Source organism: Perkinsus marinus (assembly GCF_000006405.1).
Source record: "Perkinsus marinus ATCC 50983 genomic scaffold scf_1104296944404, whole genome shotgun sequence".
NCBI classification, from domain to species: domain Eukaryota; phylum Perkinsozoa; order Perkinsida; family Perkinsidae; genus Perkinsus; species Perkinsus marinus.
In genome coordinates, this window is record NW_003211409.1 from 11,962 (window position 1) to 37,164 (window position 25,203).

Consider the following 25,203-nt stretch of genomic DNA (forward strand, 5'->3'; position numbering starts at 1 on the left):
AGAAGCTTGGTATCCCGATTGATGCTCCTCCCCAGTTGGTGCGGTCAGCATATCGAAGATTGGCCCTAAAGCTACATCCCGATAAGAACTTTACTTTAGATGCTGCGCATCAATTCCAACAGGTCAGATTCTCGCATAGTTTCTTGCGATTGTAAATTCCGTAAGCTGAGTTTGCCTGCTCACCGCGTAGGATAGGCGCATGCTCGAATAGAATGATCTCCAGCCCGTCGAGTACAGAACCGAAGCTGCTCAAATGTAGAAACTATCGTAGTAAAAATATGGGGCGTACCACCAATTTGATAAGAAAATCCACAGTTGCAGGAATGCATACCCAAGGTAACATCGATTGTTCGTTATTGTGCGATTCTAGAGCGTATATTACATCTGTACATCGTCCACACTCGGGTGCATACTTCAAAGTGGTCGTACGAGGCTCTCCTAAAGGTGGAGCGAATGTGAACGTCACAGATATTGGCAGCTCGAGATATCATGCTAGAGGAGGGTGCTGTCACCCGTATGGACCCATCGACAGGCTCTTTCACCAGTCGTGAACCTCATCACAGGACAAACAACGCCAAGCAATTATCTCGTGAAGAGAAGGAGAGACTTGATAGGTGCCGTGCACAGGGATAACTGGATACGCATTCGAGGATTCCTGTAGATGCTTCTGGCGATACCACATGGAAACGTGGGGATCATGGAATTGCAGGATCTGCGAACAAGAATGTTTCAGGCTGCGCAGGTATAACTGGTAGCTGCTTTGAGCAGGATATATGCTATGTGAAGGGATACACATGAATGTGAATGTGGCCACCGTCTCGCACAGCATGAGCCTACCACTCAATTAGGATACTGCTCTATACAGGGATGCACTTGTAATCATACCTTCACATTCTGGGACAGGTATCATCACTATCTCGAGGTACTCAGTTTGTGCTATCTTTGAAGCGTCGGAGATGCTCCAGATGTAACTATCTGTGGGCCAGCTGTGTATGCCCTGGAGGGCCAGTAGCTCTATGTAGCTGTGGACACGATGTCAGTCATAGTGGGCATGGGGCAAAGTGAGACCTCTTGTTAACGCAACTCACGCTGCTGCTCACTGCATCAATGAGGTTCTATTGGAGCCCGATACAACGGGAGAGTAAGGACCGACAGAGGACTCGGAACACTGATGTCAAACTAAGGCGTAAGGGCTGGACTCGTGATGATAAAGTAGTGGGAGACAGAGCACCCAAAACGGAAATTCGGAGGAGTGAGATGTGTATGAATACTATTGATACATGATTGAATGAACAGGATCAAGGATGGAGGAGATATCTGCACGTTTGAATCATTCAGAGAGACCGACACCAGGTGAGGTGCGTCTGGGATCACACAAGGATAAGGAAGTGATACAGTCAAGGTTAGCAATGGTGTAGTTCATTAACTCTTAGATTGATGACCTTCTGGCATCAATTCTCCCACTGCCTCGTGGAAGCCTAGGCTCTATTATGAAGAATAGGATGAGAGACCACCTACGGTACTTGGACGTGTTCAGCACATCACATAGGTCAACCCATCAGGGAAACAGTAGACACCTACCACACTCGCAATCACGTGGACAGGGTGCCCATGGTGGGCACAAGGCGAGGGAAGGTCCCAAATGTTATTCCATTCACTGCTCGATGATGATCATGATCATGACAACTGACTGTCTCAACTGTGGGATCTTGTGTATGCCTAGTATAACTAATGGATGTTCCGAGTATAGCATGTTCCACTCAAACACAAGTATAAGCCCTCGAGAAACTATGAAGATCACCGAAACATGAGCTATTGATACTGAGGGTGGATAGGTACGCTATCATCCGTACCTTAAGAAGCCGAACCAGTATTGGCTGATCTTAGGAGTGATAATATTACCTCCTATACCCTGATGATGACCACTCCATCCCTTCGGTACAGGGTCCGGTATACGCCTCTTCTGGAGCTCAGTCCACCCTGTTGTATTGGAGGATACTCTGACGACAACAAACAAACATTAGAGGGATACATGTCTTGATAGTGAGAAAACCCTACTTGCAGAAAGGATTCGTGCTCTTGCGATATGGTACCTACAGTATACATGAACAGCAGTTAGAGATCGAACTCACGATATTGGGTATGCAACGCCGCCATGTAAAGTACTTAGTCTTATGTATTCTAGCGGTCCATGTTCCGGACGGTTATCAGCACCTATCAACAGCGTAATTTGATAATCATCCCCTTGTAGAGAGCACCACCTTTAGTAGCATTGAGACCCTTGGTTGACACACCATTGGTCTTGATGTCACAGAAGACCTGCATCGTCGGTGCCATCTTCTGGTCCTTCAGAAGGGCTTGTCGAGCCTTGAGGGTTCGAGCATCTCCAAGACGGAACTCATACCGACTTAGCTAAGCACCTTCTTTTCCATGTAGAATTCATAATGCCAACCGAAGACCCTCCATTTAAAGTCTCTTATCCATGGACGCATACCCATACGCTGAATGGTTGATCCCCCTCTTATGAGAAGCATGGTGGCCCACCTCCTCGTGCATGCGGTGTTTGATCCTATCACCTTCTCGACGGAATCGGAATGCCATTGCTTAGTCGACTATACCAACTAATCCTCATGACCTAGTCAATAACTCAAAGGAGGTTGAGACACATCAGATATCGAAACATATAAAGCAGCGCTATTTTCCAGCGCTTGCTCTTCGTACTACAGGGTTTGGGCTGTATTTCGCTAACAAGATTCTGGATAAACAATACCTAAGAAAGTGTATCTAGAAGGCAAGGGATCTGAGGAACACATGAGACATACTCTCCTACCCATATCCCTGGCCCTCACTGCTCTAATTTGCGATTCAACCTCCTTTCGTAATACGAATAGCACCATGGTAGTGGCAAGGACATTACTCATGTCGCCTTTGGTAGCATTGAGCTGGTGATGATAAGGGTTCACTTCACAGAGAGTAGCTAGAAGGGAAATATCAATCGGAATGGCAACGGGGTCTAAAGCAAAATCTATACTGCTTGTAAGTGTGCCAATTGCGGTTGTATTGTGAAGTGGCCAATTGCACCAAGATCCGAGAGTAGTACACACTTCCTGCACATAACTTCATATACCTGTAGAGAGGAGGATAAGTCCTATGCTTGATATAGTCGGTGATACGATCCAGTAGAATATGATTCGAGTGAGACCTGATCGAATGTTTGAGTTCATTATATGAATACTTCCAATGAGACAGAACACCAAACGTAAGCCGACTTAGTAAAGCCCATTAGCCAGTGTGTACCCCATCTTACTCAAGTCACACTTCGACATTACATAACTGGCTTCTAATGACCAAAGCAGCCTGAATTGATGGGCCCCTCATATACGTAGTAGCCGATATACGTTGCGTATCGATAGCCGCCGTCCCGATATACTCGCTAGCCTTCCCCGGTTCCTTCCTTATCGCGTTGATAGAGCAAAGATAGGTCTTAGCCTACTGGATATCACACCTCATAGTAGTTATCGTGCTATCTAGTTTCTAGATCACAATGCCTAGGAATCCAATCCCACATATCGATAACAGGAGGGAAGACTCGTTGATATTGAGATCTGCCAGACCATTGCAATCCCGTACTACATAGCCGTATATTCGGGCTTAGTTTATTCAGAGTCCTTTCGGATTGCTGTAGGGGCCCAAGTACTGAATCCCCTGTGTCTACCATTTGTATATAGAGTGACCTCGAAACACTAGCTCTTCAGATAATACTTGGTACTCCGGAAGTGGTAGGCCTATTCCAGAGGCATCGTCGTCTTGGGAGATGGAATCGGTAAGAGTTCGATTTGAAGATGCCCTGAGTATGTTAGCCCATTTTAAACTATAAACGGCTCTGAGCTTCCACTGATCCTCGCGCGTGCCAACAACACAACGCATGACCGCGTCACAAAATCAGTGTTGAAACGATCGATACTTATGGTCCTTCTGTTGACTTGTCATTCTTGCTCACCCGGAGTGAATAAGAATCATCGAATAGCAGGCTAGTGGATGAAATGGTATAAGTACCTTACTACTGGATACCAACCTTCATTATATTTCCATCTCTGCGATATATGGGAGGCTATCAGTGTCAGAGTCGGCGCAACTTGGTAATTCCAAATGATTGAACGACCGCCTGTGTTTAGGTATGAGGTGTTGAACTCCTAACACTTGGTTAAGTGCTGGCAAACGGGGTGAAAGTAACATGGGAGGAATCTCGAATATGTTATTAATTTAAGATGTATCAACTGATGATTCGATACCAGCCTCCGAGATAACCCAACAATTGGGTAGCAACAATGCCTACGACATGGTGAATAGCTATACACTAAGTATGGTAGAGACCTATGTCACAAAACGATTTCGTTACATGGTAGTATATGGGAAGGCTGTTTTTGATGATGATGTCGAGGGGAATACGACCTTGTCGCATTCACGCGATGCATATATTCAGAAGTAAGGCTGTGTCTAGTGGGTTGAGAGAGAAGCGAGAGGCTCCAGATCATCCGACAATATTCAATTATCTGATCGAGGCATTAGAAAGGAGAAGCATCCTATAGAGAAACATATTATATATCTAAGTGGAGAATTAGTGAAGACATCAATCGATAAGAAGGATATAGCAGAAATCATGCGACCGACATTGGTTCACAAGATGTAGCTCTCTTCACTCCATACGAGACCGTTATGTTCATAGATTGGTACATGCGTCGCCCGAGGCTTGTGCATCGGTATTGCTACAGTATTGTTACAGATGGCTAGCGATACTGGTCCTTTCTGCACATAATAGCTACCTCCGAGTTGTGTAAGGCGGCCTGTGCTATTCCTATCCATAGTACCTGGCAGAGTGTAACGTTGTTTTCTCTGCATTACCGTTGTCAAGTGTTGAGCATGCTAATACATGCTTACGGTTTCTGATCAACACGCATACCATGTTGAGTTGTTCACTGAGTAGTCAAGGAACTCGACAACTCCTCCCCTCCTATTCAGTTGGTGAGTGGTGTTTGTCCTACTCCAACTGTCTATGGCTATCACTACTTGTGGAGGAGGATGCTATCATTTCGTAGGACGTGTATTGGAAGAGGTCAGGCATCCCAGGCGGCCGGTAACTGTGCTATACACCTCAATACCTATACTCATTTACAGGTCTTCTCCCCTACTTTGGCACTCACCAATGTAGTTCCTGTAGGGCCCTGGTCCCAACGTATTGCCAACCACGACACTCGTATGATATCTCCTAATATCGATATCGATCATGCTAGCTATTGTGGTTATTTGTATAAGCAATCTAAGCACTTGAAGAGGTTTCGACGACGTTACTGTGTAGGAATTAACACCATCTGAGTGCTGCTACTAGATTCATCATCATCATCATTCTAGGTTCTCATAATAGATAAGCTATATACCTTCAAACAGCCAGAGGATGTCCCTCGAGGGCTCGTCACCGAGGTAGTACCCATCGTTAGTCTTGAAGGAGATACTGTTGTAGATATTGGACCTGGCTCTAGCAGATTATCTAGTGGAATGGGAGATATCTCCACGAGTACCCAATTATAATATGATAGCAGGAAAGTAGTAATAGGTAGAATACTGATTCTGGTCATAGTATGGTATGTTTGTAGGTTCTCCTTTGAAATCGGTACTGAGGCTGAGACCCCATCTCGGAGGGAATGGATGTTTGCAGCAGAATCCGAACACGACAGGCGTGAATGGATTCATAAGCTTGGTAGCTACTGCAGGTACGTTTATTACCAATACTTTGCCCATTCTTCCACATGCTTAGACATGTGTGGCGTCCATCACGTAGTGGTCTAGAGGGGCAACTTCGATTATTCTCGGCTTCCAATAAGGTCAACAAGACTAGGCTAACTCTGAGTGCTCCATCTGGTCGGACAATACATATACCTCTAAAGGCTCCTCCTTCCATTGCAGGACCGAACAAAGGTCATATTCTCTATGTCGGCTCCCACAGAGTTACCGTTATCAGATCATCAATCATCACAAGAAGAGGAGAAAGGAGGTGGTGTGGCCGACCTTTGTCATGATAATGATGATGATGATGAATCCATCATTGATTGTGAATACAGCGAGTGTTGTTGTATATGTCTGAAGCAGTTCTCAAGGGATGAGAGTGTAATGAGCCTAATCTCCCTGCAGGCACACTGCCATGTATTATGATCATCATTATCAGGTATGGCAACTATGCTGTGGTCATTACTTCTGTGTACGGTGTATACAGAATTGGTCCAAGTATAAGAGGACATGCCCTGTTTGTAGAGATGTCTTCTAGCTATTCTTAATTATGATCATATCTACTATTACTCTGCTCAAGACCATTCCATCGATTTATGCTGAAGCATTGTGCTGCAATCGTATATGATAACAACCACAAGATGATCGATTCTCAATTATCATTATCATACATCCAAGGAGATAAGCTTCCCTGCTGCTGCTGCTGTTGCCATAAATGGTACTTCATAACCCAAACTGGGTGCAGCTGCTGCCACTGCTAATGCTGGTTTCATGTGGATGATTAAGGTACCGCTCATTAGCATACCAATACTGCTGCTCATCTCTGTGTATCCACTATTTTCAACTAAGTATTTGATTAGATTTACACAGTCTACGTATATGTCGAGTAGGCATGCTGTTGAGGGGAGGGGATCATACCAGAGGGGTCATCCCAATTCTAATCGATAATCAGAAATTGGTGGGATGCGTGGTGAACTGATGATGATGATAGTTGTAGCCATGGTTGAAGCCATTACCAGCGTTGTGCCATTTCCTAAGCATACCCTTGTCAGTACCTTCGTATGCCACCAGCCAGGCACTCCTTGAATACCATCCCAGCAGCAGGAGCAGCAACAGCACCATCACGACGGAGGAGTTCAGTGGTGTCAGGTCTGTCGTCGTCGTCGGCCCTCTCAGCGGATGCTGTTACTACTATTGCCAATGTCGATGAATTAGTGGATACCCTCAACTCGTCCTTGGACGTTATGAAGGATGCACTTAGACAACCTGCTACTCCTGATAGCGTTGACTTTATCAATAACCTCATGCTCGAGGTGAAACTACTATTGGGCCTATCTTTAGTGGAGGCTAGTTACTCTTCACAGATACAACAGAATAGAGATAGGTTACAAGCTCGTGCCGAAGAGTTAGTTGAGAATGGTCAGTTTGGCAGTACTGATCGGATATTTGAAGTACTAGAACAGGTATGACACCACCTTAGCAGTTAGTCGCCTCTTCTTACCAGTTAAGTTGTAGGTAAGTCAAATGGAATCCCGTTTTGATAATTGGACTCGGAGTATTACACAACGAGACCAACAAGAAGATGCTAGGAATAGGCAATTTGGAAGAGGGAATAGTCGATTCAATACTCGAGATGGTGAGCTCAGATCTCTCTCATCGATTACCAATCCGTCCACTGTAGGAGGGAATACCACGGCAGCAAGCATGAGAGACCCATTAGCTACTATACCATCCTTTGGATTCAATGAGGAGACACAACGGCTCAATGATGCTACTGATGATGATGAGGAGCCTGATGAGGATAATGATAACGCATATGAGGACTATGGATTCAAAGTATGATAGTATACCGAATAAATATTCCTATCGAATTTTTACGTTCCACACCGCTCATAACTCACAGCAATTCCTACCAGGCACTCGAACCCGTACCAACACTAGCTCTGCCTGGTGTTGCTGGCCGCTCTAGACAGTCTGACAAGGTATCATCGAGGGGTAACCATGGTGGCAGTAGTAAGGCTCGACGACCCGAGTCGAAAGCTCACAAGAAGAAGTACCACATTAGCACAGATAGCAGCACCACGTGACGTGATCCACTCACAACCTTAGAATACGCTCAGCTCGGCGTACCTCACCCCGTGAGGAGAAGGAGGAGGAGGAGGAATCGTCGCCCTTCGGTACGGTGTTGGAAACTACTGATAAACTACCACGGCAACATCCAACAACAGATGACCATCACCTTGCATGGGATGTAGGAAGAGCCGTCCCACTACAGTATTATCATACCCACCAATATCCCCTCGTCCTTCTCAGGCTTTACCTTTCCGAGGCACATCATCGAATGCTGCTGCAGAGGCGGTAGCTGCTGTAGGAATATTCACCCGCCTACTGCTGCTGCTGCTGGTACGATGATATTGCTTTCAGTGGGACAATGCTTTCGGCAATCCTAATGAAGATGCCTTCCAAGTCGGCTTTCCAGACCTGACCATGGCTGGTACACAAAAGGCGAGTTTTGGTCAAACTAATGGGGCGGCGCCCAAACAGAAGAAGGAAGCAGGCTTCGACCCAAGCCTCCAACGTGGCATCAATGATAATGATGCAGCCTTTGGTGGTGGGACATCAGGTGGGGTGTGCTTTCTTCTCGAGACCCTTCTCCCCCTCCACTATGGGCTACATCTTCCTAGGCTATCAGAAGGGTGTATGTACTGCCTCGTATTCGGCGGCCCGTATGCGTATTGATATTGGATGGGATAGTGGTGCATCGGATATGTTCGGTTCCGATAAGAAGACTGCTCGTGCCAATCTAGAAGGGTTGTTCATTGACGTAAGACTGGACTAGCTGCCATGTTGTCGTATTGGCCCCGTGCAGTGTATGATGCACCCCTGTGTTGTTAGGCTGTTGCCAAGGCCTTGAAGATTGATCCATCGAGAGTGAGAGTCAACAACGTAGTATTATGATTAGCACTATCGTCAACTGTTCATTATTACTCGACATTTTCTAAACGAAAAACTACAGGAAGTTTTTCTAACAATCCAATGAAGTTGAATCGTTCATTAGTAGTAACAACGACAGTCTGTCGTCGACAGATATACATTCGTTGTGATTCCCTGGCCTTACCTGGATCCTTGCTGGATGCGTTATGATGGGTGGTTATCCTAGCTCAGCAGAGTCAAACGCAACCAACTTATCATCGAACCCAATGGTCTGAGATGATCTAGCTAATTTCTCCAGGGAGAGAGGTAATCTTATTGATGGTAATCTACTTCGAATAGAGTATGCACTAGCGCAAGCCGTCCTCGATGATTCTGACGTATTTCAATCTCTGGGGAGAGGAATATCTTCTCTAATAGAGATGTGATCTATGCTTGGTGCCCAAATAGTATGATGAGAATATCAACTATAACGACTGTATGTGGGTCGCGTAATCAGAGTAATCCTACCAAGTCGGATCAAGGAAGAGGTAGTGGGTACAGCATGAAGGCCATGATGGTAGCGGAGTACTCCTCTACAGAAATGAACCCTTCCATCTAGTCCTGTCTACATGATATGCACTAGGTGGAGAGTCATCAAGCATCGTGTTGTCCAGCCAGGAGGGCGGCGGCTAACAGCAGAGCCTCGCTATAGCTTTGAGGACTCATATTCCCCTCAATGGCGTAGCAATGACAGACCCACATGATTTTATGGGAGTATGTCGTTCGGGGAAAGGTCGTTGGACGATAATGATGATGTTGATCATACTGGGGAAGGTCTCATCTAGAATTGCTATCATGATTTTTGAGTTACTAGTAGGCTGGGTATGAGAGCCATTTATGTTAACATCGGTGAATGTGGCACGTATGAATATAGCATCACGTGACTTCAATAACCTCATGACGGGGCAAGATTATGAGAATATCCTCAGAGATCCCTAGATTATATGGCATCAGCTAGGTTATATGGCTCTCGCCATACTCCTCAGCTAAACCTAGCTAGTAGTCATCGTGTATTGGCAAGCATTGAGGGTCAGTCTCATACCACCATTACCCTTTTGAGCAAGTAATGAGCAATTGCAATGATCCCAACTACGGCAGACCGGACTACTGACATAACTCAAACGGTGGTATCGTATAGAAGCATGGTACTACCAACAAAGGGTTATCATTGATATGGAGGGTGATCATGGACTGACACTTCACATGAGGCTACTACTAGGGAATTACAAGCGGTTGGATGAAGTTATCATGATGATGCATGCACTGATGGTACCTGAATGGTCGGTATCAGCATTGAACCTTATCTAATACATGATCACGTCGTCTATACAATGTTGTTCATTGTGATGGTGTAGATGACTTACTATTGTGTCGTAGTGGGTGTGGGATTGTTGTTTTCAATCATCTTTTCCTGTTCTAGCTTTCGAGCCAGTACACGTCTTCTACCCTCCTCTCGCATACGCTCTAATTTCTCAGAAGTACCACTACTCCCAGATGATACCTGCCTATCCCTCAAAGCACATAGGGCCATCCCCTTGTCCCACCTTGTCGCTCTCATCATCCCTAGCCATTCGATTCAGATATTCATCATCCGAACACACATCACTCACAGTGGGTGTTGGTATCCCAGAGAAATCGATAATAGTTTCTAATGATGGTATATCATGTTACTCATGAAAAAGAGCCATATATCCTCACGTCTATTACGTCTATGACCCGATGCATGGACCTCTGGGCTCGTGAGCGTTGACGATACGCAAGTCGAGGGTGGAGGCTGAGACCACGAAAATAACAACATACCGATATCAACTGTGTTGGTGTAACCTGATCTCCTCTAGGCCTAGGTAGTAAGATGCTGCTATCTACGCCAGAACCCATGGTATCGCCAGGCTTATCCTGTCGTGGACAGCTTCCTTCTCCTTCACCTCCTCCCAATGCTGCTGTGGGTGTGGATGTATCATCCCTGGCCCCATAATCGAGAGCACTAATATTGACAGGTATTAGGGCTTCAGTAGCCTCATGACTATTGAGATCTTGATTAGGAGAGGTTACTCTGGCCCACGAGCAAAGGCTCAGGAAGAAGTCTGTTACTCGCTGACCTGATTGATAGAGATAAGATACAATATTGAGTGACGGTGAAGTACACATAGTAGTATGCTCATGGGATGATGACTCTTGAAGGGATACAGCAATGTCGGTAGTTATGGGGAGGCTCTCGGACATAGTTCCAATAACAACAATAAGGAGTCTAGCGTCATTGACTAACACCAACAACAACACCACACTATCAGACTATCAGTGGGTATATGACCAGGCTCATGGTCTGCTGCAATACGAAGAGCAATATGTAATGGTATACGTATGTGATAGAACATAAGCTGCCAGTGATGACCCGAAGCGGTCAGTGAAGGAAAGGCCCCCTCTCATTATTATGAATGTCACACCTTGGGAGAAGGATGTCATCAAAGTCCATCCCTATTCAATTCTACTGTTGGTGGGCTGATGCTCGTGAACATTGTCGACGGTTCTCTCTACTTCTAGTCTAACCCCTTGCCATGATAGGGAGACAATATCCATCGTAGTTTTCCGTAGGAAGGCCATGGACACGCGTGCCCAGCGCAACAGTTTACTCCTCATTCGTCGGTCCAACCTCATTGTCTCTTCGTCCATTGTTCCTTAGCCCTCCGTCGTCTTCTCGGGGAGCCTTCTCGGTCCTACACAAAATTACAGGGATATAATAGCGGCAACAGCTCACTAACCATAAACTCACCGCCGATTATCATCCAGTGATTGTGGTCTCATATCTGGTATGTGAATATACGTGTTAGATTGTGATATAGATGCATGTTACTCAAGGTGACGACTAGTGATCTGATATTGTGGGCCCACGACCTTGAGGACCACACACAACACTTGCTATTGTATGATGCGGTGTCTAGAGAATGTCACGACAACATCATTAATCCGTGTGTGTCACCGGGATAAAGTAGCCTATTGGACATTAGGCCCATTGTGCGCTCCACCGTTTGGAACTCTTAAGTGAGCAAGATTACGTAAGTGCCCCCGCCGCCCGCCTAGGCTACCACCACCACGTGTGCGACCATGGCCTGCTGGGAGGATGTAGTTAGTTCAGTGCTGCCCCTTTTTGACTAGTGTCTATGGTATCATCATCATCATCAACCAGGTGTAGTAAAGCCTCTGATAGATCACCCAGAGAGAGCTCCTCTACTACTAGTAATAGCAGGAGGCGGGGGCGGCCTAGTCGGTCGTCGTCTACCAGTACTACCACTCGGAAGCGAAAACTTAGTAGTGAGGGAATAGGAGGGCCGGAGGGTCGACATCGACAACAACGGCAGGCAGATGGTAGTGATGATAGGCAAAGGAGGATAGATCTTATTAAAGCCAAGAGGATGAAGATCACAGAGGAGGTGAATCTTACTAGTATCCTACTACATTAATACTACGTGCTGTTGTTAAGGGCCTTAAGACTCTATCCAACTACGAGTTTAATCCTGGTACAGCAACAATGTTGGATAACTTTATGAATCAGTATTGGTGGAATAAGGTCATACTACTTGTGCCCAAGGAGGTAGTAGAGACCTCATCATCATCATTGAGTGTTATGAACATCATTTGGTTAGATAGCACCGAACATGATAACTCTAGTAGGATTGGTAGCGATGATCCTATCGTACTTCTCTATAGCTTATTACACACCGACCTTCACTGAGGAGTCACCAAAATGGACCTATCTAGCCAATGCATTTGGCCTATTTTTGTAATGGTGACAACAACTCATGAAAGCCGACTATATATTACCAGTTATCAAACGATGGATGCGATAGACGGTAAACAGGCCCGACGGACAGGAAGTGCTGGACCTCTGGGTCAATTATTTGATCACGGTTGTGACTCTATCTCTACCACCTTCATATGTATGAGTATTATGGCAAGTGAGTAGTAGTCTCGTCAACCTTCTCTCCTCATCGTAGCTTATAGATAATGCTAGGTACTGCTCTAGGAAGCGGCCCTCAGGCCATGGCGTTGCTCATGTTCATGATAGTACCCTTTTTCTTGGCACAATGGGAGGAGTAAACACAGTTGAGGTATATGTATATGGTATATGATCTCAGATATCATACTCGTGTCTTCCGTTGTGGTTTGTCGTTTTATGGTGTCACAGAAGCAGAATTCACTTGCATGGCATTGCACATAATAAGCTACTTCTTTGGACCAAGAGTGTAGTCCCATCACGATCATCACTCTAGCCCTGTTATGAGCCGTCTTCTTTATAGATGGCATATACAACCTATACCATCCCTCCACCTCGAGATCATAGACTATATTATGATATTCAACTGCTGCGTTACTGTATATGGTAGTATTGATGCTATGTTTAATGTGGCCAGGCATGCAAAGCACATAGTGAGTAGGGAATGTGGCCGATACACAACACGATAGATACCTCCTCTTAATGTATTCCTATCTCAGCATACTGCGATGATGCAATTAATCCCCGTCATGTCCCTTATGGTGTGTGGCATGCTCTGGACCCTGATACCAACAGTTCATCCTAGACTCGTCCTAGGAACCTTTGGTAGATGGAGGCTCTATCTGTTTACCATTATTAACATCTTTAGGCATCGCCTTTACCTATCTAACGAATAATATGATATTATGTGGTATGACGAGGATGACTTATCCCAGATATCATTCCCTCTTGGTAGATAGTGATATTATCGTTGCTCATCCACACTACCTTAGGTACCATTACCCATCATATTCGTGATAGACTACTTACAACTCTTTCCACGTCACAGTGATGTCATCTTGGGACTGTATCTAGGATTCCTGATTTATAAAAGCTGGAAGTATTGTGACATTGCCTCGAGCGTTCCTTAGTCATTTGTATGTATCAGATTTTTAACAGACTCTATGGAAGAGATAAGCATGTATTTGGGTATATACGCTCTATCGATAACCAAGAAGCGGGGCCAAGCAGTATGAATAGACGCATACCACGAGGCTACTCGTGCTAGTTGACTATGGTTCTCTCTTCATTGCTGGGCATTGGGCTATCGATCGCTATCACCGCGTACTCCCAGCTCTATTCATTGTTTCAATTTGAGAACTCTGATTGGTTCTAATGATACATTATAATGGTACGTAGTAGTATTGAGTTATTAGGTATAGTGGCGTCCTCACATACCCCCTCATGTGATGACAGATAGACGATGCAGGTTGGCTCAATTCGACTATGGTCGGTCCCTTCTCTTAGCTTTAAAGTAGCCTCCCCACTGGGAGGTCAGTCAGTGCTCCCTGCTCTATGCCTTGGACACTCCCTGAGGAGTAGCCTTGAGTTCCGGTTCATTGTTATGACACCCATCTTTATCTGTGTTGGATCCCCTATCCTATGCTACTCGCTATGTCCATAATGCATCACTAATCCTTTCCCCCATAGCCTATGTTTCAGGGATCAAGGCCCCTAGGGCATACCTCATTCCCGTCACCACCTTACGTGATACTCTCATATACCGTACATCACAGGGTATAGGAGGGTGATGGCAAGGAGTAACTGATGCTCACCTCTTCATCGAAGGGCAGTTCTGGCGTGTACCCTTTGGGGAGGAATCATCAAATATGGGTCGGAATTGATTCCACCACTGAATCCACACTGGGTCTGTATTTAGTAGTTGGGTTCACAGCCCAGTGATGTATAATTACGCCCTAAGTATTGTTAAGGAGTATTATATATCGTACATGAGCCGGATCCTTTTGTCCACTACTACATTCCATTACCTCCGTATACATCCTGTAGATTGAAGTACCCTGAAGTAGGGGTGATATCTGTGTGGTCGTGGAACAAGTCGTTATTCCTTAGCAACACTATACCGTTTCGAGATATAAATGGTAGAGACCCAGAATAAATTAGCATATCCCAGAAGCAGTGTGTAATCAGAGTGTCGTAGGGTTTCTTGCTACCTGTGTGTTGTGTTGTAAAAGGACCGGGAAGAAATGGTCGTACGCTAACTTGCTCATTCACTCAGCTATTACCACAACACCACTTTCTACTCCATTATGATCACCACTTTCGTCGGTCAAGTTTTCATTCTCTCTGTGAGTGAACTTAATGCACTTTGCTAATACAATAATAAAATCCTCAGATCATTAACGTACTAACTTCTCTTGGTACGGAGATCTCTCGTCATCATCATCACCACCACACCGTCCATAGTGGAAAGAAGGTCCTACAAAAGGGTCATTTCATGCATGTACTCAAGGAGAAAGGTTTGCTCTCGAATAATAACAACGAGGAGGAGAAACCTCTACCAAGCCCAATCCATATGGAACCTGTGCAGATAGACTTCAGCAAAGTATACCACTGTTTATTCGCGCGCAATATTAATATCACTCTGTCACTCAGGTCCGCCAAGGTTTACAGAGGAGGATCAGGAAGGATGAAGGTATACGGCTAATGGTGGATGTACGCTGTAACACGACGACCACGACGTCGCTTTATAGATGCACTCCGCGGATCCCTTGGTGGGCTCAATGGATGGGAGGACGCTGCTAAGGAAGACCTCACACGTCTGGCTGAAGAGAGCGATAAAGGGTACATCTAAGCAAATGACTCATCATGTCGAAGTGGCCCCATAGATATCTAGCTGATCTCAGTACCATGCCACGTCAAGCCAAAGAAGCCCACGAGGAGATGATGGTAGTAGACAACCTGAATATATCGAGATTGTCGTATACTCTTAACTGCTTAGAGAACACTGAAGGGACCAGAGAGTAACGATGCGATCCGTGCAGCCGCTATTGGAGTTTAATCACTCAATGATGTTAATGATGAATGTCATGATATAAGCTCGTTAGCCTTTGTCATTGAGTAACTCAAGCTTTGTGTTAGTCTCCATTGCCAAGGCATCACAACAGAATGATTATCTAGGCAACAGTCATAGCAGCAATCTACGTTGGAGGTTACTACTAGATGGAAAGAAGTAGAAGAACAGCAGACCAAACGCACCGTTCAATGCAGTAGTGATATCACAGGCTAACATCGAACTTTCCGTTTCAGAGGAACCCTTTTTGTTGAGGACATTCCAGTAAGTGTACATCACAACATTATGTGTAGTATCAGGGTAAAACGCGTATAATTTCCTCAACAGTTACTATAATAACAGAATGATGATGATAATACAAGAGCAAACAGAACCGTTTCAACGGTCGACACGGAGCACCCAATATAGTAACCATGATGTCCACACCACTCAAGAGAACAGAAGGAGACACTTAAAAACTCCTTTCATGTCGCTCTACCTGATAGCACTATCATCATAGTTACATCAACAACAACAACAACCTAGTTGTTCAACATCGCCCCTCAATGCAGAATAACGGCTAGAATACAAAGAGGAAGGAATAGTGTAGTAACGAGAGAGCTGACATCAATGAGGCGAGAAGCAGAACTCGAAGGCTGTGGTGGGGGCACAGCTGGAGGCGTCTTTTGACCATTATTGTTATCCGGATCAGTTGGATCAAAAGGATTCCAAGGTGGTGACAAAGTCGTTGTTGTTGTAATAGGTTGAGGATATGAACAGTTTACAGCAGGTAACCATCCACTTGGTTGTGAACCGGGGACAGCAGTAATCGTAGATGTCGAATTGAAGGAATCACACTCGCATGCAATAGTATCATTACCATAGCATACACGTCCAGCGGGGGTCTGCCAAGACTTACAATAGGAACCCTTATCCTGACCGGGGTCAATGACGATTCCACCAGTGGGGACAGAAGTCGGGAAAACAACATTAGCCTTACAATAGGAGTCCCAACAAGGACCTAGCACAGTTGGATCAGGTGTAATGCAGGGACTACCGGGGAACCACATCGTGTCACGGCACCAACCAGCTGGGCAGTACAACTCTGGTGGTGGCACCGTCGTTGGTACAGGTGTTGTTGTTGGAGTGGGAGTTGTTGTTGGAGTGGTAGTTGTTGTTGTTGGTAGTAATGTTGTGGTGACGCTGTTCCCTGTAGCAGATCCCGTCGTAGGTGCTATAGTAGAAGGCAACCCTGATGTTGAGTTATCTGCCAATACACTCACAATGAGACCGAGGGACGACGACAGGATAGCCTTCATTATCATCACTTAATGAGGAGATAAAACGGAGAGAGAGGAGAAAACACACTCAACTGTGGAGGGGGACAAAGCTAGGGACACCACGACACAATCCTTGCGTGCACATTCACGAAACCAACTAGGCGTGCAATTCCTAGTACAATCTGAATATGAAGCCTCTCATTCAACACAACAGGATATGAGGTATGAACGTATTACTGAACACCACAGAGCACGAGTAGCAGCAGCAATAACGTTAACGATGATCGGATTAGGTATAGCGTGATAAGCATCTCTGGGTCACCCTTATTGGATGATACATAGCTAAATGGATTGGGTGATGAGGATTGAGGTTGGCGGTAGTAGTGCCGCACTACTAGTGCGGATATGATGATCATCACATAATGATCTGACCATTAGTGGGTACAGAGTCCTTGATACCCTTAAAGGGCAGGAGGAATGCTCCGTTAATATACAATTCTGATTTGATGTCAACCTAAAAGGGACAAGACTAAGTCCTATTTAATCCGTTAATGCTAGAGGCTGCTTACACTCTCTGCAGCAACAGTCATTGGGTCTACTCGAGTCCAACTACCAATACGTGATTTCCATCCAATAATGGATCCAAAAACAGTAGCATAATCGGAAATCTAATAATAGAATGATGATGATAATAGGAATACGATGCAAGTAAAGTGTATATACCACAGCATCATCCATCACAGCACTGCCCTTTACACGACACCCTCGACCAATGACAACACCTGGGCCTATGGTCACATCAGGACCTAGCTTGCTGCCTTCTCCTATCTTGGCACTCTCATCTATCAATACCTAACCAGAGAATACCACCATCACCAGCATGTATGACTTGCGTCATAGACTCACGTTGCCGACTATTTCCACGCCTGGGAGGGACCGTGCCAACTTCTCATGAGTCTTAGTAACCTGAGATAACACTAATAGCGACGATATTATCAGCATCAACCACATGCACCCTTCCAGCTCTTCGTCCCAATTCCAATCTCTCCTTTTACCTTGTTATCCTCATTCTTGTGGGATAGGAAGTTTAAATGCATGCTCATCCCTCTAAGGTAATCCTTAGGTTGCCCTATATCTGCCCAATACCTACTATCAGATACTTCAGGATTGATGAACAGCTCCTGGTACTACCGACCCTTCAAGTTGGAAACAATACAGCTGAGCATCAGTAGCCATCTGAGGGAATACATCAGTCTCTATCATCATGAATCGGGGACCTATCCTCTGCTCTATGACCGAGTTAGATAGGATGTACCTGCCACAGATGATGATGGTATGATCATGTATGTGAATACTACAGGCCAGCATTTATCCTGTCTCCTACGAACTCCTTAGGCTTCTCAACAAAACGATCTATCTTACCAGTCAGTTCATCATAGACTACCACACCAAACCTGGGTATAGAAGAGATGGTAAAGGGAGTACTGAGTCTACTTACCTGGATGGATCCTCCACTTTGGTTACCACGATGGTACCCTCTTTACCATGGCTCTTGTGGAACTTCAACAGGTCTTTCAAGGGGAAATCGCATATAACATCCGAATTAAAGACGAATATAGGTTCATCGTCCGATAGTAGGATATCACGGGCCAGGTACAACTGCAAAAGAATGGATAATCCTACTTAGGCTACATGCCGCCTCCTCCTTCTGGGAAGTACCGGTCCAGCAGTGCCCAACGGCTCTGTCTCGATGCTGCATGTTATCTTCACACCATACTTGGTCTCCATCTCCTTGAGGGCATGTTGCATATGTTCAGGTTGGAAGCCCACAGCAAGGACGACATGATCCACACCACACTCTACCTATGAACAGTAGGGACGTATGCTACTGTAGGTTGCTGGTATAGCAGCCTTACAGCAGCAGCTATTTGGTGTTCCACAATGGGTAGGTTGCAAAAAGGGACCAACGATTTGGGGCTAGTAAGTGTGAGTGGACGGAGTCTTGTACCGTAACCACCGACTAGGATCAAGCATTTCATTGCAGCAAGGGCCCTAGACGGGAGTAGAGTAAGAAAAACTGGCGGCGCTGAGGATGATAGTGATACACCAGAGGAGAACTAGTTAATCCGACTGGAACACAATACTGTTACGTGGTTACATACGGGTAATCAGACAAGGAGAGGGTTGAGATTACATGTGCGAGGAGCTGATCTAGGCTTATGCTCCACGGGACTGTAGGTTACCCCTTAAATGGGTAGTATCCACAGTCATCGCATGTGCTCGATATTCCAGCATACTAAGATCTCCCGGATGGTCCTCACTAAGGGCTGCCCTCAGTGGCTCACTGTGTGATAATAAGGATATTCACCATTGATAGCACGGTTCATGTTACTACTACTACTACACACAACGGGACCCCATAGTACGCCCACCAAGGCAGCAGTGACATCAACACGGCATTGTTGAAGGCTGGCCACTTTAACAGGATAGCCTCACTACATACCCCTATAGCCTCGACATGCTTGTCATAGCAATGCACCTCATCCTGATATCGATACCTAGCTCAGTATCCACGACTAAGGGTGTGACTCAGTGAGACACATCTTCCTCCCTTACCAGGGAGTTAACATCTACACAACACCACGGAATATGACATCAAGATGGAGCCAATTTACAAGAGCCTTCTTAGAGCCCACCACAAGCTCGTAGAGAATTTGATAGCGGTGTCCTCCACTATACTATACACAACGTAATGAGCAAATGTAGACTACCTACATGACTCACTCGGCCCAGGAACCACTCCGTCATCAACTCGTGAATGCAACCTAAAAGCTCCCCTGATGTTGACGAGTAACTACACGCTGCCATTTTGTATGACCACGTCGGTGGGACATCGTGGTCGTAGAATACAGCGCTCAAGGGTACATTCTGCTACCAGCACCTATCCGATCATTCCTCATATGAGAGTTGTCCCAAGTAGATACTAGAGTATGCCCTCTACAGGCGATGACCAGTAGCTTTACCATATATGGCTCCCCTATATCATATCCTTAGGAAGTCATTCATGGTCCCACAGCTGTTATTCCGCTTTACTAGCACCAGTGAGCTCCTCCTCCTTACACTGCCCGTTACGCTAGCCCGTTAAATGACCTTTGCTCAACCCCGGACTTCGTGGAGGGGCGATAAGAGGGCAAGTTGGCAGTGTTAGCGACGGGTGCAACATAGAGTACTGACGGGTTGATTCTGTACAGTGTGTAAAGATTCTCCCCACCAAACTTGCATGCGGGGCGTGAGCTCATTTCACTTTAGCTTCGATCGAAGTAATCTCTGCCAACCTTACTAAGGTAAGGTTGTTGCTGTCCGTAAAATACGCGAGAACATTCAATGTTTGAGAGTTCAACCATCGCGAAAACGAACGATGATGTGAGATGAAATTGGACCCGAAGCTGTATAGATCCTTGAAGACTAGGAGGATAAATACGCTGTTACCGGAGTGAACAAGGTGTTACCCTTCTATTACAGTATAGGTTCCCCACAGTGTAGCATGTCCCCGCCTAGGGATCGACAGTCCCGGGACCCATCTGCAGTGAAGCTGAGTAGTCGGACATCGAAGAGTGATAGGGATGAAAGCTCCACTACTACTATACGGATAAGGGAAGATAATGATGATCATAATGTAGGGGAGGTACGGTATTATGAGGAGTAGTGTGACTATTAGGGATCTACACGACGTCAAGGTGGTGGCGATAGTAGTAGAGTTGGAGTAACTCTCACCCCTGTTGGTACCTCATCGGACAATATTAGTACACGAGATAGGAAGAGGCGCTCATCTGAGCCTGGTTCGGGGAGCTATGAGAAGTATTATTATATGACCTTTAGGCTCATTATGGTAGAGTTATGAATAGATACGATGACAGTAACCGACGCCGTACCCGATCAAGACGAGATGCAGATAGGGGGGATGGGGATGGGCAATCTTGGTATAAGAAGGAGGGGTGATACTTGGTGTGTATGGGGTACTTGTAGTACATTCATATTCAATCTAGTGATGGGAGTGTGAAGCGTGAGCAGCAGCAGCAGAGTGATGATGATGATAAGAAGCCTAGTGGTGGTATACGTGCTAGCTACGAAGCCCATATAGAGTAGGATGGAGTATAGCAAGTAATCGGATTACCGCTATTACCCTTCAGTCATCGTGGTAGCCATAATGACACTCAACGTGTTGAGGATGGTAGTCGTAGAGGGCGGGGTCGGAGAGCAGAAGATCGTACGTTATAGGGCTCAAGAGTACCTGCTCACCTGGCATCATGATCATCATCGCGATCAGGGTCTCGCCATAGTAGTAGTAGAGAGGATTCCCGATGGTATGATGCTCCTGATCATCGTCATGCTGCAGAGTCACCTAGGCGTGCTCGGAGCCGGTAGTAGTGGCATGGCAGTTGTCGTAGACTAGCAGATGCATCCTACTCAGAGATAACCGGCAAGATGAGCATAACAGTGCTCATGCTCATCGGTATCATCGTTCTCGGGGTCGTGAGGATGTCAATGACGATGAGGGCGAGGAGTGGTATTCTAGTAATAACAGCCGATGGGGAGAGAGTAAGGGCAGGTCCTCTTGGGATACCAGAGGTACTACTATCAATATATCTAATACCTATCTAAGGTAGGGTATTACTCTCAGGACGGGGTAAGGGGTCACGCAGGCCGCCTTCACATCGTGGTGATAGTAGAGACTTCGAACCTAGAGGGAAGATAGAGGGTATAAATGGGTTACCCTTCACTACCTGATAATCATCACCATCAGGTTCGTCTACAGTATGGGTTGGATCTCTACCTAATTCCATCACTGATGATGAGTTTTATGACATCATGTCTAGATATGGTGTAGTTGAAGGCATGAAGCTCGTAGCATTAAAAGGCTTTGCATACGTGAAGTAGTAGTGGGATTGGTTACCCTAACATGACCATTGACACCCCTCTAGGTACACCGATGAAGAATCAGCTGATGCTGCAGTGAAGGCACTGAATGGTGAGGTATTGGTAGATATTGCTGGAGATAAACCTAAGCATGAGTTGAAGACCAAGGTGGATTATGTAGAGGATATGGGATATCTTCATCACCCGTAATGATGTCCATACGGACTGCACAGGAATACTAGTTATCTAAGGTATAAGCCTCCACTTGATAAGAAGCCTGATGTTGTGCATACTCTATTTGTGGGCAACCTACCTGTTGAGGTAACTGAACAGGATATACGTGAAGTAATACTACTACTAGTAGTAGTAGTATTATTATTATCCATCACTTGTCTCAGTTCTTCGAGCGTGACTCCAGTATTAGCATAGAGCAGGTTGCCTTACGTAGAGGATCATATAAGCAGATGTGCTATGCTCACGTTAGGTGATGATGGCGTATGTGGCGGTGGTGGGAGTATACCATTATATCACAGGTTTGGGGGAGATGGTGATGCTGAGAAGGCTGTAGCGGAGTTTGCTGGTGATAAGATAATAGGTCGTAATAGGGTCAGACTAGATTGGGCTCAGGATAAACACATGCAGGTGAGTAGTAGTAGTGATAAGAGAGAGAGATACTATGATGATGATTATCGTATTGGTAACTAGGTCCAGAACAATGAGTATCTACGTGGAGCAACTCCACGTATATATATTGGTAACCTACATGATGGTATGTCTGAGAATGCAATCAGAGATGCTTTACAGCAGGCATTTGGTACAGTAGTAGCCATTAAACTACATAGAGACAGGTGATGATCATAGTGATGCCATAGAACATGATGTCATAAGACTATCCCTACTCTTAGGAATGGTGCCCTAGCATACGGTTATATCACATTCGAAGACAACCAAACAGCAGAGAGGGCTGTTGAGGAGATTTCTAACATGTAGTGCTGGTCTTTGGCCGTGCTCCATCCATACACTCCTTCAGACGGATAGCTAACTCCTCCATACGAGCTGATTTCGCTAAACTACTGGAGCCTAGGAGGTCTTTGCCAGGAGGGGTAGTAGTAATAGCAATCTCCTCCACTAGGTATGTCTATGCTCAGACCCGGCCCAATGCTATAGGACACCAACCACAGCTGCTGGGAGGGGGATATGGACAACAACAAGGCGATGGTGGTGGTGGTGGCGTATTCGATCCATTAGTGACAAATGTATGGTTATTACTCTGATGAGCTTATCATTATCATTGCTGTTGCTGTTAAATAGATGTATGCAGCAGCAGCAGGAGCAGCAGGAGCAGCAGGAGGAGGAGGCCAACCCCCTCCGCCACCACCATCCGAGGGTGATAATGCATATGCCCCACTTTACAAAGATGATAAGCCCCAGAGGCAAGGACGACGAGGAGGAGGAGGGTAGGAGGCCGCCAGTGGACGATGTATCATGCTAGTGTGTTGCAGGTCAACTGCTGTTGGCTCAGTGAGGAACCCCTCTATTGAACGTGATACGAATGTAACATGGACTGTCCCTGAGGAGTAAGTAGATGTACCAGCTTCATACCTACTACTGCTACTCGGATCAGGTTTATGGCAGATGATGAGCAGACCTATTGCTCCGACTCAGACTACTACTATGGTACTTCATATATAGACCCAACACATGGAGGCCAGAAGAGAAGGACTGATGATAGATCACCTAAACGGCGACGGCAACGACACTAAGGAGGGAGTTCCCTATTCACCGCTCTTGCGTTCCCACTGTTATCCTCATTTGCGGTATTTCGTACGTTTCATTTGACCCGTAATGCGTGTATTGAGTTCGAGTTCACGTTTATCGTTATCACTTCTTTTCGTGCACAATCTATACGGGAGACGAGCTCATCATGTCCATCACACATGGCGAGATGATCCTCACCACGAACGTATCGAGTAGTAGAGATGATCCTCGAAGGGCGATCATCATCATCAGCAACGGGGGTAACCTCAAGGGTAGCAGCTGTAAAGTAAGCAGGAAGGATAATAAATTGGTAATAGACATATACATGTATGTCAGGCTAACAGGGCGATAGGACATCGTGATATATGGTGCACTCGAAAGTGCACATCTATAACACAGCTCAGTTGAAAATTAGTGAGGAGGGGAGATTTTTGGATGTGGAGTAGGTATTCAATTCTACAGATACTCTAAAGCAGACGACGACGACGACGACCTCTTCTTTTTCTATTCCTCATACATCCAATCACTATGACTACTCACTGTGTGCAAGCAACTGCAGGTATGCCCTCAGTATGACAACCTGCAGAATACAGAATGCACTTTAAGAAGGTGTTGTCAATCCGATACACGGTGTATCATACACCATCACAGCTCAACAATCTCTCTCTACTGTATGCTCTTCGGCAAACGCTTACACCATATCACCATCCAACAGGGAAACGTTAGCTGAGGCATCCGGGAGTGGAGCCTTCACCACGATGTTCGCCTTCCCATGGTGTACATACTATACATACTCCTCACCCCAAACCGTTCTGAGTTACTAGTACATGCAGGGAAGGAGATGTCATACAGGAGTTAACCAAGGGAGTCTCTAACTGGTATTGGATGATTTACCTTGTAGTACTCCGGTTAGTTGTCTTCTCTCCAAGGCATCTACTACAACCTGTTATATCTCTTTATTACACAATGGCTCTGCCAGCAATTCTATCCAATGAGGATATAGCTAAGTTCCGTACTAGTACATGTGAAAGATTTGCTACTACTGGGGAATGTCTATTCTCTAGTAATAAGAATAATAGTTATAGATGAGGTACAGTGATGATGCTTACATCAGGTAGATGTCAATACAGTCATAATGTTGAATGGAGGAGGAGGTCTCCACTGAAATATCGGTAGGCTTTAGGAAATAGGCTAAGGCGGCCAACATGAGTATGTATAGTTACGAGCCACGACTATGTGAGCACTATGCTGATGCTATATCATATATAATGATGGATACTGACCCAACCGATAGGCCAGAGAGTAATAATAAATCTCCCCTACAGCCACCTATGAGGATGCGCTGTCGATGGTGAGGACCTTAGTACCTATCATGGTAACAACAACAATATGTACCCGATCAGTCCACAAGGCCGTAGCTGTCGTATGGCCCATTCTGAGGAGGAAGTCCTTTTCCACCCTTGGGTGTATAAAACGATGTTGTGTGAGGATGTATGTTGTACAAGGTGGTGATCATACCCTACCATCTTACCTACCAACTATCCTCATAGATACTATTGTCCCTTTGCCCACTGCCCAGAGGAATTAAGAGCATCCCCACTCAGTAACACCAGCCTTCTATATATGTTACATGCATCCAAAGACCTTAGGCACTGATCAACTACGGGAATGGC

At 45.6% G+C, this 25,203-nt stretch overlaps 7 protein-coding genes across 7 annotated transcripts in view; 5 read left to right on the forward strand and 2 right to left on the reverse strand.

The window, feature by feature from the left end:
* Positions 1-211, forward strand: part of Pmar_PMAR001016 (hypothetical protein) — a gene marked incomplete at both ends in the record, with an annotated part of 335 nt that extends 124 nt beyond the window's left edge. The window contains 2 exons of the mRNA XM_002780378.1: positions 1-122; positions 191-211. Coding sequence (XP_002780424.1) covers positions 1-122; positions 191-211 — 143 coding nt within the window. The remainder of the gene's footprint in view (positions 123-190) is intronic.
* Positions 212-1,533: 1,322 nt separating this feature from the next.
* Pmar_PMAR001017 (hypothetical protein) lies at positions 1,534-2,601 on the reverse strand (the record flags this gene model as incomplete). Its single annotated transcript, XM_002780379.1, has 4 exons — positions 1,534-1,577; positions 2,167-2,214; positions 2,262-2,412; positions 2,545-2,601. 4 exons carry the CDS (start codon positions 2,599-2,601, stop codon positions 1,534-1,536), a joined length of 300 nt encoding a protein of 99 aa, XP_002780425.1.
* Positions 2,602-5,053: 2,452 nt separating this feature from the next.
* Pmar_PMAR001018 (hypothetical protein) lies at positions 5,054-6,319 on the forward strand (the record flags this gene model as incomplete). Its single annotated transcript, XM_002780380.1, has 7 exons — positions 5,054-5,134; positions 5,176-5,352; positions 5,410-5,478; positions 5,519-5,601; positions 5,652-5,768; positions 5,962-6,049; positions 6,221-6,319. 7 exons carry the CDS (start codon positions 5,054-5,056, stop codon positions 6,317-6,319), a joined length of 714 nt encoding a protein of 237 aa, XP_002780426.1.
* A 706-nt stretch (positions 6,320-7,025) lies between these two features.
* Pmar_PMAR001019 (hypothetical protein) lies at positions 7,026-8,739 on the forward strand (the record flags this gene model as incomplete). Its single annotated transcript, XM_002780381.1, has 9 exons — positions 7,026-7,094; positions 7,146-7,244; positions 7,297-7,417; positions 7,463-7,617; positions 7,698-7,834; positions 7,891-8,032; positions 8,206-8,404; positions 8,466-8,605; positions 8,677-8,739. 9 exons carry the CDS (start codon positions 7,026-7,028, stop codon positions 8,737-8,739), a joined length of 1,125 nt encoding a protein of 374 aa, XP_002780427.1.
* A 3,541-nt stretch (positions 8,740-12,280) lies between these two features.
* Positions 12,281-12,849, forward strand: Pmar_PMAR001020 (ethanolaminephosphotransferase, putative; the record flags this gene model as incomplete). The annotated part of the gene is made up of 4 exons (XM_002780382.1): positions 12,281-12,343; positions 12,396-12,532; positions 12,577-12,707; positions 12,764-12,849. The coding sequence occupies 4 exons, from the start codon at positions 12,281-12,283 to the stop codon at positions 12,847-12,849; spliced, it is 417 nt and encodes a 138-aa protein (XP_002780428.1).
* A 4,312-nt stretch (positions 12,850-17,161) lies between these two features.
* On the reverse strand, positions 17,162-18,927 carry Pmar_PMAR001021 (Mannose-1-phosphate guanyltransferase, putative). The gene is made up of 10 exons (XM_002780383.1): positions 18,772-18,927; positions 18,575-18,718; positions 18,354-18,514; positions 18,214-18,309; positions 18,051-18,170; positions 17,911-18,001; positions 17,762-17,821; positions 17,579-17,707; positions 17,425-17,523; positions 17,162-17,369 (listed from the first exon to the last, which is right to left on the reverse strand). The coding sequence occupies exons 1-10, from the start codon at positions 18,892-18,894 to the stop codon at positions 17,271-17,273; spliced, it is 1,122 nt and encodes a 373-aa protein (XP_002780429.1). The 5' UTR covers positions 18,895-18,927; the 3' UTR covers positions 17,162-17,270.
* A 1,472-nt stretch (positions 18,928-20,399) lies between these two features.
* Positions 20,400-23,610, forward strand: Pmar_PMAR001022 (Nucleolysin TIA-1, putative; the record flags this gene model as incomplete). The annotated part of the gene is made up of 20 exons (XM_002780384.1): positions 20,400-20,531; positions 20,574-20,713; positions 20,761-20,850; positions 20,902-20,997; positions 21,046-21,122; positions 21,183-21,276; positions 21,327-21,484; positions 21,537-21,614; positions 21,660-21,789; positions 21,838-21,978; positions 22,024-22,117; positions 22,171-22,256; positions 22,306-22,414; positions 22,478-22,620; positions 22,678-22,758; positions 22,803-22,875; positions 22,921-23,028; positions 23,084-23,229; positions 23,275-23,349; positions 23,397-23,610. 20 exons carry the CDS (start codon positions 20,400-20,402, stop codon positions 23,533-23,535), a joined length of 2,190 nt encoding a protein of 729 aa, XP_002780430.1. The 3' UTR covers positions 23,536-23,610.
* Positions 23,611-25,203: the final 1,593 nt, after the last annotated feature.

Bases quoted from the DNA above. Each gene is read 5' to 3' on its own strand.
- Pmar_PMAR001021 (XM_002780383.1), bottom strand. From the start codon at position 18,894: ATGAAATGCTTGATCCTAGTCGGTGGTTACGGTACAAGACTCCGTCCA. The intron at 18,171-18,213 runs GTAGTATTCACA...CATCTGTGGCAG, and splicing joins GACAGGATAAATGCTGGCCT to GTACATCCTATCTAACTCGG. The intron at 18,002-18,050 runs GTCGGTAGTACC...ATCTGATAGTAG, and splicing joins TATTGTTTCCAACTTGAAGG to GTATTGGGCAGATATAGGGC.